The sequence below is a fragment of the Scleropages formosus genome, chromosome 10 (genome assembly GCF_900964775.1).
Source record: "Scleropages formosus chromosome 10, fSclFor1.1, whole genome shotgun sequence".
Classification (NCBI taxonomy): domain Eukaryota; kingdom Metazoa; phylum Chordata; class Actinopteri; order Osteoglossiformes; family Osteoglossidae; genus Scleropages; species Scleropages formosus.
In genome coordinates this window covers 17204368-17219858 of record NC_041815.1, presented here as the reverse complement: position 1 = coordinate 17219858, position 15491 = coordinate 17204368, and the positions used below count along the sequence as shown (strand labels likewise).

At 46.9% G+C, this 15491-nt stretch overlaps 1 protein-coding gene across 5 annotated transcripts in view; it reads left to right on the top strand.

The window, feature by feature from the left end:
- The window catches only part of ncam1b (neural cell adhesion molecule 1b), an 84333-nt gene that overhangs the window by 55760 nt on the left and 13082 nt on the right, over positions 1-15491 (top strand). For 3 of the 5 annotated variants that reach the window (XM_029255497.1, XM_029255494.1, XM_029255493.1), the window contains 6 exons: positions 1847-1876; positions 7144-7294; positions 8744-8928; positions 9237-9333; positions 10137-10307; positions 10860-10985. In XM_029255497.1, the coding sequence (XP_029111330.1) occupies positions 1847-1876; positions 7144-7294; positions 8744-8928; positions 9237-9333; positions 10137-10307; positions 10860-10985 (760 nt within the window). The remainder of the gene's footprint in view (positions 1-1846; positions 1877-7143; positions 7295-8743; positions 8929-9236; positions 9334-10136; positions 10308-10859; positions 10986-15491) is intronic. The other 2 variants (XM_029255495.1, XM_029255496.1) reach the window with 1 other exon arrangement.

Genomic DNA, 15491 nt, shown 5'->3' with positions numbered 1-15491 from the left:
CCCATGCATGCGGTTCCCTGTGCGGCCATGGTTCCCCTCCCCCACCCCTGTGACGAGTCCTGCTCATTAGAGGGTCCCTCAGAGCCCCCCCGGCGGCAGGGAGCTGCCACACGGAGCACTGAGAAGTGAACAGAGCATGGAGGATCTGAAGGGTTCCACTAACAATCTGTTCCCCTGTGCCTGCTCATCTCCACACGGCTGTGATGTCACACGCTTGGCTTTGGAAACGAACACTGCTTTCAGATTGCACAAAAGCAAGCCGTTATGGCCAGATTCTTTCTATATTTACTTTTGAAGGAACTTTTATTCTTAGTACTCTGCTGCACTGAATGCATAATTGCCTGAATTCCCACCAGGCTGTCACAGGGCAGCATGTAGTTAGAGATTCATACTGCATGGGGCGTGTTGCAGAGCGAGAAAGGGAAAGTAGCCTGACGGGTAAGGAAGAGGACTGTCTCGATGCTGCAGAATGTGACAGTTACATGTACACGTTCAAGGGACACCTTCATTCTAAGCCTTCTTCTCCACTCTTCAAAGCGTGTCTTCTGCATGTTGCAGCACACATGAGAATAATTGTCTCTGTCCAGGGTGTTGCTCTTTTTCTTCCTTTAATTAAAGAACAAAATTATTTTCTGCATGGTCTTCCCTCTCCGGTGTTGCTCCTTGTTTCTTCATGCATTGTTTGAAAATAGCTTTGAGTGAACGAGTGTATGGTAACCTGGCGCTCGATATCCAGTGTGTGTCATCCTAAAATCACACAGAACAAGAGTGCCAACAGAGGACTGAGACACATTGAAAACAGCCGAGGATATGCAGAGGAGCACCTTCCATCTTGGACTGCAGTGAGATACATGCCACCTGCTGTATGTCTAAACTACGGTCTTTGGGCAGGACGTGTCAGCCGATTAACTGCTCAGACCTGTTACCCAAATGCCTCGTGAACAAAAACCAGTTTCCAGCAAGTGTACTCATACTTTTGACTGGTTCCGTACTGTGTACCTCTTCATTGATGTGAGAAATCTAAACCGCAGTATAGACAGGGTGTGTCTAGGAATTCGGTCATTTTCACTGAAGCAAAACTGGAACCCTCAATATTTACCATGCCTTTTTGTTTTCAAAGTGATCTCACCTTGTGTTGACCTCTGTCGCATGGTCTTCAAACCTTCATCCCATCAAGCCTCTCCAATCTGAAAGTATTGCCCTGTATTACTGGTCATTCACTTACATCTCTTACTTCTCGAAACTGTGTGCCAAGCTTGCCGGTTGTCCACACGCACCCGTTTGACGTTCCAAAGCTGCGGACATCAACGGTCGTCCGCTCACGTGTCTGATTTGTCAGCCTTGCGTGTACGGTCTGCGGCAGGAACAGAGCCGTGCATATTCTTGCGCGCTCTTGTCGTTGAACCGCAAGACCGTTGCGTGGGACTCACCTGCCGAAGGGTCTGGAAAAACCAATACGGGCTTTAGCTTTAATCCAGTGGCTGGGCAGATCACTGTTCTACTTCAGTCTGTAGCTGCATGATTGAAATAAATGCTTAAATAGAGAGACAAGCCATTTAACACATATGTTACAAAAGCATAGTACAGTTTTCAGCTCTTAATATAACATTTTAGATAAAAGGGTTTTTTTTTTTTTTCTCCTTATGCTTGTGAATCTTTAAATAGTCCACTGCTAATTGCTGAAAGCATGTACTCTATGTGTTTTTTTAGACTTAGCTCATTTTTCTGGACTAGAGCAGGTAAAACATGCATTGTCATGTGCATGCGCATTGCTTTGTGACGGAAGCTCATTGTGTTTGTTTTTGCCATTTGTGTTGTGGTGTGTGTCCTTGTCTGTTTTCTCCAGGCTTCCTGGACTCGGCCCGAAACGCACAAGGTACAGCTACTAAACTCGCGTGCTAATGCTAGAGTGGGCGGAGCAAGACCGTGCCAACTCTACAGTGGGTGTGGCCGGTCCATTCTAATGCTTCTGCGGGTACGGCCGGGCTTCGCCTGTGCCAAAGCGGGCGTGACCGGTCCGCGTTAATGCTGCAGTCGGCGTTGCAGACCGTGCTGATGTGAGAGCGAATGAAACCGGTCCAGACTAACGTTGCGGTGGCCGGAGCCGGCTTCCCTCTGGGTTCGGCTACTCCTTGCATTCCCCTCGCTGAAGAGCCCCGGTAGCTGAATGGCCAACGCTCCGAGCAACGCCAAAACACTCCAAATTTAGGTGATGATCCTCATGTTCATGCTCTGCTATTTCGATCGCGCTTTGGATCGGGATGCTCCGTTTGTCCCAGAAAGAGAGGACTGAGCAGTTCATCCAGAACTAACCCAAGAGGGCCACTGGAGTAGGTGAACTGATCTGAGAGATCTCCAGTCCAGCTGTGCCTCTGCTAAATGGTAAATAATGTTGGCAATGTTGATTAAGGGGCTGCCGCAGAGAGAATTCTTTGCGCTCATTACAGTGAGTTACCCTGTTGATCACGACACATTTTCAACCAGACCGCTTTTCCGGAGGATGTAATTGCAGGGAATGTAGAGATGGACGCAGGACAGTTAATTTATGTACAAAGGGAGTGATTCTGGGTGTGGGAATGTGAAGTTCGGCTGGGTTTCAAATGTAATCACATATTGCCTCGCAATGTTGACATTTCTTTGGGGAAAAACAAGATACATAGTTAAAGGCAGCGCACACGATTGGGTGCTAAATTATATAAGCAAGTACAGTGTCCAGAATTGCCGCAGGCATAATTAATGTGTCACGCAGGCCATTCGTTCGAAACTTGCACACCATCCAGTACGCATTAATGGCGAACCGTGGAAGTGCTGCACCGGTGCTTCAAAAGACGAATAAAGAGGAATAGCAGCCTACGTTTGCGCTAATGGCAGTTTTACTTGGGGGTGTTAATCAGGGTCGCTTGTGGGTGTTTGTCAGGGTTACGCGTGGGTGTAATGAAGGGCGTCTTCACTTCATGAAGCAACTTCTATCGTCTGGCCGCTCGCAAAAGAACAGCGAATTAACTAGCTACATCGATGCTTGCGCAGTAGTTTGATAAGTACCGAGGCAGAATTTCCTCTTTTCTCTTTTTTTGTTTTTTTTTTTTTTTTTTTTTTTTTTTAACTCCCCTTTTTAACCGTTTTCTTTAATTAGCCATTTCTCTTAATGGATTGAGTTGATACGAAGAAAATAATTCACTTTTATACTGAGCCTTGTTTTCTCTTTCATAATCGAGGAAACTCATTAAACATATGAAGGATGAGAATATGCTGAAACATACGTCTAAAATAAGTACTCCCATACCCCAGTTTACTAGCATAATCTCTTCCTGAGAAGTGCTTGCAAATTGAATTGTTGTAAATCGGAGCATAAAATACCATTAATTAAAATAAGGAAAATTATAATGATTTCCTGCGCACCAAAATTCACTCATTTTTAACCGATGTAGTAAATTATCATGTCCTCACAATAGTACCAGGTAAGTTTCATAATCAGAACCATTACTGAATATTTTCAAGGTGACATTGAAGCCACCTTGGATAAAGGCATCAGCTAAATAAAGAAAAAGAAAAATTCACCGAGGAATTCCAGTGTGGGCAGACAGGCAACGGACATAGGTGTCATAGTGATGCTGAAGAAAACGGTTTTTATTGCTTCGGTGACACAGGCATATTTAACACACTGGGATGATTAAAAAATTTCTTATTTTTCAGCACAATGACTAGAAATATAGTCTGACTGAAAAAATAGCTTTAAAAAAAACTTGTGACTATAATAAAGGAAAAACAGAAAGAAAGTGAACAGGGTGGCAGTCAGAGATGCTTATCGGCTTTCCTGGCTCCTTCTGGAATTGGCCTCAGCCTTTGTCCTTGCTCTCGCCGTCAAGAACTTACATATTGATTAAGAACTTTCAAGTGCACTATCTGCTTGTTTGGTTGATTGCCGCCTAGTGTTTTGGTGGACGTGGATTCTCTCTTGCGTTGACCCGGACAGCGCATGTCATAAAGGATTTACAAACATCAACAAAAACCATAGGTGTAAAATTAGGAAGACAGAGGGGATACATGGGTGTTCGATATTTAAGGCATGACAATGCGGAGTGTCTTCATGCATTACTCTGTGTCCATAGTCAATGTGTCTTAGTCTGTACACTCACTCTTTATCCCTTCATTCCCAGTGTATTCCTCAGCATTATGAAGGGGCCGTTTGTGATCTACACTTTCTTAGCCCATGAGGCTCTTTATGGTGGCGTGATCAACTAGCGTATGCAAAAGTGGTGTGTTTTATTGAATTGGCTTGAGAGGATAGATAAATTCACAGTGTGATTTCAGCGTCACAGGTGGCAAGCATGCTTCAGGAATTAATTGATGGTTCATTGCAAGGAGACTTGGAATTATTTAGATGCCTTGCAGCGTTAAACTACAGAAGTAAAATCTACAAATAAAATATTTAAAGATCCTTGAACAGAAAACATTTTATATGACAGGTTTTGTGGATGTCTTTAAAGAAATTGAGTTTTATCAAGACAATGTTTTAATGGATGACTATAAAGTAATTGTGTTTTATTACTTTTTACGAAGAGGGGGACATGGCGGCGTAGCGGCGCAGCGGATGTGGCTGCGTCCTGCTCGCTGGCGGGTCTGAGGTTCGAGTCCCCCTTGGGGTGCCTTGTGATGGACTGGTGTCCCATCTTGGGTGTGTCCCCTCCAGCTTATGCCCTGTGTTGCCGGGTTAGGTTCTGGTTCGCAGCAACTCTGCTTGGGACAAGCAGCTTCAGCGTGTGTGCATATTTTTCACAAGAGCGTTTTAACATAAACATGATTGAGCCTAGTCTACCAAAAATACATACTATGTGAACAGCAAATCATAACTAGAACATGCATATATGGTAAATATATGTAAACCACACTAGAAAATAAGATCAGGACAGGAATATGCAAATACTTAGCTCTATGAATCCATGATCGGAATGGGAACATGCACATACGGTCACATATTGTCCCATACGGGGTTGCGGGGAGCCGGAGCCTAACCCGGCAACGCAGGGCGTAAGGCCGGAGGGGGAGGGGACACACCCAGGACGGGACACCAGTCTGTCGCAAGGCACCCCAAGCGGGACCTGAACCCCAGACCCACCGGAGAGTAGGACCTGGTCCAACCCACCGGGCTACCATGCCCCTCCCCAAAGAAAAGCCTAATTAATTAATTAAAAAAAAAAAAAAATCATCATAAACGAAATGTGCAAGTATGCTAGATCTATGTAAACCCGACGAGAACTGAAATATGCAAATATTCCAGATCTGTGTAAACAGAAAATTCTGTAAATATGTGTACGCTGGATGAGAACGGAATTATGCTCATGCTGCAGATCCATGTACATGAGGTCACAACACGCACACTCTGTGTATGTATGTAAAAAACACCAGAATGGGGTCGTGCTCTTGTGTTGCTCTGCATGCTGTAGGTCCGTGTGAATCAGATAAGACCTGGGACTTGCGTTCTGCATACTACCACAACCATTTGAGCCAGATCACAGGGGTAGTTGCAGATCCTCCCTTTGATGGGAGTTTATCTCCAGAGCTGTTCAGCTGATTCTGATTCATAGGCCTGTTAAGGCTCCATTACAGCAGACCTGGGGATATCAGCCGTGTCTGGCGCTGCTTCCTCGATAACCTTGGGTCACCCTTTTTCTGCAGGGCCTAATCAGTGTCTTACTGTCACCTTTGTTCCAATTCCCAAAGATAAATGGAAATTGTTGTTGTGCCATATCACAGCGTGGTGGACAATTGGAGGGAAGCGATGCAAAGGAAATGCGGTGTGCTTACGTAAGGTGTTAATGTAAGTGCCAGACTTGTTTTTCTAAAGCTATAGAAGATGATGTCTGCATTATAGCTCGCTGACATTAATCTTCTTGGACGAATGAATAACCGTACCATTCTAGGCTCGTTTCCGACTGGTTTGAGACACTGACATTACCATTTTTGACATTACTGACTGCCATTGATGTCATTCATTCCACATATTAACTTGAAACTTTTTGCTGTTCTTAATTTTACTTTGAAGTATGTTGCAGTAACGGTCAGTTATAAAAAGCTACGCTCTCTGTGTTCACATATGGAACGGTCATTGTTTTACACTCCCTTATTCACTCAATATTTTACTTTGCATGTGGTTCGGGGGGGACGCAGCGGGTTGAACTGGGTCCTGCTCTCCGGTGGGTCTGGGGTTCGAGTCCCGCTGGGGGTGCCTTGCGCCAGACTGGCGTCCCGTCCTGGGTGTGTCCCCTCCCCCTCCGGCCTTACGCCCTGTGTTGCCAGGTTAGGCTCCGGCTCCCCGCGACCCCGTATGGGACAAGCAGTTCAGGCAACATGCGTGTATGTGAGTCGCGGTACTACGTTGCCAATAAATGTGAGTTTTGTGAGCCGCAGAAAGAACTTCAGACTAAATTTTTAAACAAACAGTCTCCTGTTTGAAAACACGCTACTATAGAGCTTGATAAGCGAAGGTGTTTCGCCTGTGCGGGTGAGAGCAGGAGAGTGTTTGAGGTGCATGCTTGGACTGTTGCATGATGGGATTGCTGTTTCCTGTGTGTTTAACAAAGTGTGGCGGTGGTAGCGGAGCAGAACCTCGCGGAAGGGCTGTTTGTAGAAGTTCTGCCCTTGGTTTCTCTTTAGTTGCCTTCCAGACGCAGCGAGACCGAAGCGCCGCGTTATTGATGCGTGTTCTCTCCGTGCCCCACAATGCACCTCACATCTCCTTTCCAGAGCTGCCTCAACACAAAGGACCTCTCTCTGTCTCCCCTTTCTCTCGCTCTGTCTCCATCTCCCTCGCTCTCTTTATCGCCGTCTGTCTCTGTTTGATGTCAGCATTTCTTTTCCGAACAGCGTCACGTGTAATTATAGCCTCGCTGAGTTTGATCACTCATTATAAAGGGGAAAAATATTTAATGACATAATAGGGGAACATCCAGAATGATAATTACAGTGTTGTACTATAGCTCGTACGCTGTTAATTTTTACATCGGTTCACCGGAGGTGCGCGATATCGTCGACGAAACGTGTTCGTTTTTCCGCCGTGAATTTCACCGGCACACGGTGTCTAGGAGCAGCGCTGTCGGTACGTGCGGTATGTTTACACCTCGACCCTTTCCTCCCCTTGTTCAGAGTCAGGACGGAAACGTGGTGGTGCGCAGCGACGCCCGGGTCTCCTCTCTCACCCTCAAGTACGTCCAGTTCACCGACGCGGGCCAGTACGTGTGCACGGCCCGCAACTCCGTGGGCCAGGACGCCGAGGCCATGTACCTGGAAGTGCGCTGTAAGAGCCGTGCTTTGCCCTCCCCTACCCCGCAACCCCCACCCCCGACCGCTGCCTGTACCTACTGATAAAGCTCATATAATTCACAGCACTCACACGGGCCACACAGGTCCCACAGTTCACAGAGGTCACACAAATCACAGCAGTCATACCGATCTGGCGGTTCTGTGCCAGTATTTAATAAATATAGCCTAGCGGGTCTGTAAATCTCAGATTTGTGACCTCTGGCTAGTCATGAAAAGCAGCTTATTTAAGGATGAATTGTAGAATTTCGGTTTCGGCGGATGAACTTTCCTTTGTCGTGTCTTCGCTGGTGTGGCTTGTGACTTGAATTTTTATGGCTCTTTTTTTTCCCCTGTATTTATAAATAAGCTTATATTGTGTAAGCAATCTCATCCTTGAGAAAAGATGGAATATTACCCTCTACTTGACAAATGGAGCAGTTGAGTAGCTCTGTTCCTGGATCAGAAGTGGTCACTGATTGAATTTAAAGGCACTTAGAGGTTTCCAATGCAAAGTAAGGCTACGTGTTTTATTACATTATTTACGGATGCATTTTTTTTGCACATGATGCATCTTTACCTTCAGTAGGCTGGCAAAAGAGCGGTCGAGTGCTTATAGACGTACAATAAATGTGATTTGCAGGAAACCTCCCAAAGTAAAGCGAGACAGTGTACCTGGTAATGGAAGTAAAAACGAGACAATGTTCCTGGTAATAACAGGCTATCTAATCTGCTCTGCTCCCCAAAGCCAGCACTTTGTGGTTCACTTCTTGACAGGAACATTGTAAACAGGAAACGATTTTGAACCGTTTTCGATGGCTCGCAGATTTACAGTACCGATCAAAAGTTTGAGTACACGTACTGGAGTTTCTTTCGAAACTGACAACTTTTACATCCAGGCCATTAGTGTTCGCACGGCTTTGACGCTTGTTGCACGGCGAAGGGCTGTAAAAGTAGCTATGATCCTGGTGGAATGGCATGCCTGTGAAGTAGGCCGTGATAGCCGTAGCGGTTGACATTTCGACGGAGTGCTAAAGATCGCCAGCTCCGTCACCGCAATGCAAGGGGACCTTGACACTGCTTCTCCTTGCTGCGTGGTGAGAACCACAACAATACTCACTATCTTTGTATCTTTTAAATACTTAGCTGTTATACCCGGATATCCAAAACTTTGACTCTTCGGCCCAAAAAACTGACCTCCACCCTTCAGAAATCCAGTTTCTGCGTTTTTACGCCCAGACGAGCTTCATTTCAAGCAACGTGCCCGCACTTTTGCCTGCTACTGTAGGACTTTACTTCTTAGTGATCTGGCTGACGGCAGATAGATTGGAGCAAGTACTGGAGGAAACTACAGTTTCTTTGGGCCAATGTAAGCATGAGCCAAGGAAGAGAGATCTGCCTCTAAACAAGAAGCAGAACAATGCTAATAACTATGTCTCTCTTGCAGATGCTCCCAAGATCCAGGGTGCAGTTACGGTGTACACCTGGGAGGGGAACAGCGCGAACATCAGCTGTGAGGTGCTGGCCCACCCCGCGGCCTCTGTGACCTGGTTCCGAGACGGCCAGCCACTTCCCAGCTCCAACGCCTCCAATGTCCGGATCTTTACCACCACTGCTGCCAGCTACCTGGAGGTATATCATACTGTTACCACGTTCTCGCGATCTAAGGGTATGGATCTCCGTGCTCTTCTGCGGTCAACCAAACGCCCCGACATTAGACGGGGTCGGCTGCCCCCTACGCTTTTTACGACTTGCAGAAGAGATTGGAGCAGCTCACTCCTGCACCCCCTGTTAGTCACTGCAGTCCCACAGCAGCTCCCCTGTAGTTCAAGGCCAGTGTCGTATAAAACTCAGCATGACAGGGACTGACGGGACATGTCAGATGTCACCTCTTATCATTGAAGAGGAGAGGCTAATGCATGCTGACTGTCCCCCTCCAGGTCACTCCTGAGTCACAGAATGACTTTGGGAGCTATAACTGCACAGCTGCAAATATCATTGGCACGGAGTCCAAGGAGTTCCTCCTCATCCAGGCAGGTCAGTTATGCGTGTGTTATTTGCATGCGTGTTTGCCTTAATTCAGATCTCCACAATATGCTACGTGTTTCTCCTTGAGAGCAATACAGGAAAAATCTGTTGTGCTGTTAGATGTGTGTTCATCGTATCAGATTTAGATTCGATGTATTATCAGAGTTCACTGGGAGAGTGGGAGGTTCTTTTGTCATTTGTCTGCTACGAGACTCCCGTACAGAGTGAGACGAGAACATTTTATTTCATTTGAGTATTTCACTTCATCATCATTGCAGGAGGGACTTCATGGCGACGGCACGGGTAGCGCTAGTGCCTCATACCTCCTGGTCTGGACACGGGTTTGAATCTGGCTCCGTCTGTGTGGAGTTTGCATGTTGTACCCGTGTCCACATGAGTCTCCTCCAGGTGCTCTGGTTTCCTTTCATAGTTTAAAGACATGTGTTTCAGGTGAATTGGTCACTCTAAATTGCCCAGAGTGTGTGGATGTGTGTTTGCGAGAGATTTCACACTGATGGACTGGCATCCTGTCCTGGGTATGCCTTGCACCTCTCTATGCTTCTGAGATACACTCTGGACCACAGCGATCCTACATTTGGACAGACAGTTACTGAAGAAAAAAGTCACCGTAGGACAAATGGGCAACTTGGAAACCAAAGCTCCAGGCTGTAGCAGAAGACCACTCACCTGTGCTAGTTCACTCATTGCCAAGAAGAGCTATTTTGGACATGCTGATCTAGTCGGTGTTTCCTGTTTACGCTGAGCACCCTGACACCTTTTGGTTAACGTGCCGTGTGTGATCCCGCCTCCAGATGTGCCATCCGCCCCAGAGCTTCTGTTGGTCAAGCCCTTCTCCAGCTCAGCTCAAGTGCAGTTTGAGGAGCCCGAAGCCACTGGGGGGGTGCCCGTGCTCCGCTACAAAGTGTTGTGGAGGCCGGTGGGCAGAGAAGCCTGGTCCAGGCGGGTCTACGACACCGTGGATGGTGAGTCCACCGTGGAGATGCGGTTAATGGGAATGACTCCTCCACCAGTTAGTAGCTCTACAGTAACATTCGGAGCAAACGGAGAAGTGCCCGAGACAGAAAGGGGGCCAGCAAAGCTAAATTAGAAAGGTGTAAAGTAGGTCTTTTCATGACACCAGAGCAGTGCAACGCACCAGGGCTTCTGGGTAGTCCCAGGTGAACGTGCCACACATATTCATACTGCTGGGACTGGGGGAATTGAAGAAGGAAATTGGACTTACATTCATCAACAGCTACAGGCCTGACGCTCCCATACTATACCTAGAGGGAGGTCTGTCAAGTGCAAAAATTGAGCCCAGGGAGAAGAGCAGTGGAAACTAGTTTACTCCTGACTTTGGTAGCAGAATTGTGAGCTGGGGACAGGAGTGCGATCTGCTGATGTTGCGTGAGCCGGTCGGCACTGCTGGCATTTCCATCTGTCAGGTAAGCTGGCATCAGCACGCTGACGCTTGCATTGCCCCGGGTTTTTTTTTCCACGCCTGTTAGAGCCGCCGTGTTCGTGTTTCTCTGCAGGACACCACACTCTCACCATCACAGGTCTGAAGCCGGACACTAGATACGAGGTCAAGCTGGTTGCCATCAATGGCAAGGGCGAGGGCGAGAGCAGTCAGTTGCTGGGCTTCGTGACGGAGCCGCTCCGTAAGTACAACTCCGCAAGACCCTGCTGGACTGTCTGCCTTGTCACGGTGAAACTGTGTTCCGTCAGGTTCTCTTCCAAACTCGGCAAGTCAGGCCTTTCGTGGCGAATAAGGGCACCCCCCCGGTGGCCTGGCTCTGCTTCTGTTGGACTGCTCTGTGCCTGTGTGTGTGTGTGTGTGTGTGTGTGTGTGTGTGTGTGTGTGTGTGTGTGTGTGTGTGTGTGTGTTCCGCTGTCTTGCTGTTGCTCCTAAATTCATGGAAGAGCTCTGCTTTTGGACACTTGTGGATTACAGTACTCAGTTGCAGTATTCAAAACTGATGAAAGGTTCACTCCACAGTGTACAGTGCTCTGCATACACCAGTGCGCCGATTAATCCCATGTCCCACCAGTGCACTGCACAACCTTTGAGCATAGGCAGAAGCTGTTGCTCTTTTGTAACAGTGGAGCTTGAAGTAAATATTATCAGGGGATGTTATTGTTGAGGGATTTATGTTTATACCTCATCCACTGGGAAGATTTGGTGTTTAAAAATGACTTTGTGGCTCTTGATAAAGTCTGAACTGGAGCGTGGAACGGAGTTTGTAACCGTTGCACTGAGAGATGGGTTCAAGCAGGTGTGGTGGTCCAGCCGGGGTCCATCGGGAAGGATGGCTGAACGGGAGGTGCCGTTACACAGAAAGAAACAGCTTGAGCGTTTATAGGGGTCTAGAAGAAAAAGGGGAGTATATGAGTTAAAAGCAACAGTCCCAGGAACGCTGGGCTTCTAAAGCTACTCCAGGAACGCCATGAGGCCGGTGCCTTAGTTGTTCCAGTATGGTACCGCCGCATGGTACCGCTACACCCAGCAAGGCAGCTGCTACCAGGTACATGATTCATGTTCCCACAAATTCAGTCGGAATGTATGCAGGCTGCAGAGAAAAACTTGCCAGCGCTCTCCTTGAAATTGAAATTTCAGTTTTGATACAGTACAACTGAGGAGTTCAGAGGGTTTGTCTATTAAAGAGCCTCGGAGTTTAAACGCTCGGTGTGACAACTCAGACCTGCTTTTTTTCTCTCTATTTAAATAAATCAAGGCCATGGGGGAAAACAAGGTAAACAGCACAGTGTTGTTAGTAGGACACCTACATCCTCTCACTTTTCAAACCGGTTTATTTGTTCCTTTCATCAGGGTAAAAAGTGCTTGTTTCTTATGCTTGAGCTTCCTCCCTTCAACTAAGTTCTCAGGTCAAAATCTAAACAGTCTGGCAGTAGCTGCAACCGGATCCAAAATCGCACACCTTGAGCGGAGATGCTCTCAATCTGCGCATCCCTTCGGCTGTTTTCCTAGTGACTTATTCATTCCCAGGACTGTCTTCATTCCCAGGAGTGTCGTCATCCCCAAGACTGTATTCATCCCTAGGCCCGTACTTCTCCCCAGGAATGTACTCAACAATAGGACTGTACTCATCAGTAGAACTGTCATCAACCCTAGGCATGTAGTCATCCGCTGTGATTTATTTTAATCACCTCTGCTGCAATTCTCCTTCACTTTTTCTTTGATTCTTCTAAAATTCTGTTGACGTTTTCCGTCTGTGTTGTTTGCGCTGGACTGCTCTTTTACAGGTCACTTCCGTATCAGTGTCACTCCCCCCTTCCCTTTTTTCGTCAGTCTCCCTTCCGTAATCTCTGTTCCACCCTTTTCCTTTTCGTCTTCATCTTGAGTTTCTGAAATCTCATTGTTATTCTGTTTCATATTCCGTCTAGATGGCACATGTCAGGTTGATTGTGCTGTGTGCTCATTGTAGAGAGTGAGGAGCTGTGGCAGGTGAGGTGTCCTTTGCTCAGTCTGACCCTCATTCAGCCCCGTGTTAGGATTCCCCCCAACCCAACTGTGTGTGTGTGTGTGTGTGTGTGTGTGTGTGTGTGTGTGTGTGTGTGTGTGTGTGTGTGCGTCAGATCACTGTGGCCTTCTGCTTGCCTTTAGAACTCCCCTCTCTCCCCATTAATGTGATTTCCTCTTCCAATTTGCTTGTGAGACATCAGGTAATGTTGGCATATGGGGGTGTCTGGAGGGGATGAAGAACATGGACCTTTACAAAAGTTTATGCCCTTGGGCTTTGAGGTGCTATGCAAATTTATGTATAGATTCAAAACACGATGTCTTTTCAGAGGTCAAGTGGTGGTGAAGTGTTCTTCTGTGTGGACGCTGCAGGAGAACAGTAAAATTGTCCATGTTAAATAACCAGACGTAAGTCAGCTCTGTAGAGATCGTATAAACTTTCCGGGAGTTGCTTCAATAGTGGAGGCGCAGTGGGTTGGACCAGGTCCTGCTCTCCGGTGGGTCTGGGGTTCGAATCCCGCTTGGGGTGCCTTGTGACGGACTGGCATCCCGTCCTGTGTGTGTCCCGTCTTCCTCCAGCCTTATGCCCTGAGTTGCTGGGTTAGGCTCTGACTCCCCGCGACCCTGTATGGGACAAAGGGGTTCAGAAAGTGTGTGTGTGATTCAACAGTTTTACTCTGTAGTATAACACAGTTTGTTTGCAAGGTCAAGGTTCAATACACAGTACAAGTTCGGCACACCTTTTTCCGCAAGGGGTTCGGTTAACAAGTCTGAGCAGGAAATGAGCTGACATGTCTCCCCAGCTCTTCTACAGCACGTCCCAGAGATGTAGGCCTCCTATGGGTTGCTTTCATGTCACTCTTCTGTCCTGTCTGTCCCATACAAGCATCGCCCAAGCTGCCTGGCTGTGCTCAAACTTTTGACTGCTACTCAATGTCGGTCAGTCTATTTCGAGCATACAAAAGCAATATGTGTCTCTGACTATTCTTACAGCTCCAAACAGAAGTAGGCTAATCGGGTTTGTGTTTTTCTTTTATCATTTTTTTTTTCAATAATAATTATTCCCTCCTCTAGTAATATGTCCAGTATAGAAACCTCCCACTTTTCCACTCAGTGCACAGTTTTGTATTTCTGTGCTTTGTGTGACGGGCACACGCGAGGCGCGAATGTCAGCGTTCACGACACGTCGCCGTTTGACGTGTACGAAAGCATCTTTCGCCGCAAACGAGACGATCCAAGATGTCCCCGGCAACTGGGTAACTGGCAGAGCCCTTCGGTCCAGGATTGGCAGCTGAAAGCAGAAGCAACACCTGTGGTTTTGTATGAGAAATCTTCTCTCTACGCACTGCATTCCCTCAGTCCAGCGTGGCTTCAGCGTGTGGTCGGGATGCCGTACCCGAACTGTTATACAAGTAATATGTCTACCAGATGATTAAACACGGCACACTTTCTTCTTTTCTGTTGTAATTTATTATTCCGGAATGGAAAAATTTACTTGCTATTTATCAGTTGTAACAAGCATAATGCAAAAAGTTTGGGCTGCGGTTAGTAATTATCTTTCTGTTGTAATGAGTTTTTGCTAGAGGAAATACGCTTTCGGTGCCCTTGTACTGATATTTTTCACCACTGTGAAAGGTTTTTTTGTATGTTCTGAATTTTTTATTTAAGTATTCCGTTGCCCTGTGAATGCATAATTTTCTGTTTAACTCTTTCTATTTTCCCTCGTCCATGATTGCCAGTTCATTTCTCTTATTACTTTTCACGTGGCTTCCACTTTCCTCCACTTTCTTTGCCCCTGTCACGTGCGTGTGTGCCGTGTGACTCTGTCGTGTGGCTTGCATGGCGCTGGTGATGTCGCCGTCACGGATGAACAGAAGGTAAACTCTTTGTTCCGATTGCTCCCGTTCGCATAGATGCACGTAGGAGAAACGATACTAAACGGACATCGTTATACTAACATTGCCTGCGACGCATGACACGGTCAAATTGTCCGCCTGACTCGGAGGCCCACGCACGTCACCTGGTTTGCGTAACTCACGGTGCGGCTTCGAAAGGCGTTCTCTTCATCCGTAGGAAAAAGCGGCCGCTTCACGCTTGCTGAATTATTCAGCCAAAGCTACTAACGGAGCGAAGGACAGCAGCTCTTGTCTGCTTTTTCTCTCTTCCCTCCTGCAGTGATTTTTTTTTTTTTTCCAAATATTATTTCTAACCAAAGGGTGTGGCGGAGCCACTTTCGGTACGGGACTAGCGATGATAATTTGATGGGGTAAATGTGTGCATGATCTTGTCTTTCTGTAACCGTCGCCCCCTCGTGCGGTCCCGTAGCTCTGTGTTGGCAGCTGACACGTGTGTTCCACGTGCGTTCCAGCTCCTGCGCGTGTGCTCTTTCCTGAAGTTTACACACGTGTTGTGGTGTTCACACACACCGCAAGCTACGTGGGCTTCTCTTCTGGATATCATAAAGTCACGTACCCTGCGGTTTAACTCTGTTATTCAATGCTGTCACTGAATATTGTATATAACCCTGCTTTTGTACGCTCATTTGCCCTCTAATTATGCATTTGTACTTCATTGTCGTACCCTGTCTTTTTGTCCCATTACATCCCGTCGTTATATTTTGTTGTCGTACCTTATTATTATACTAATCTTTACACCCTATCAGCAGTCCCTATTTTTATATTGTAGT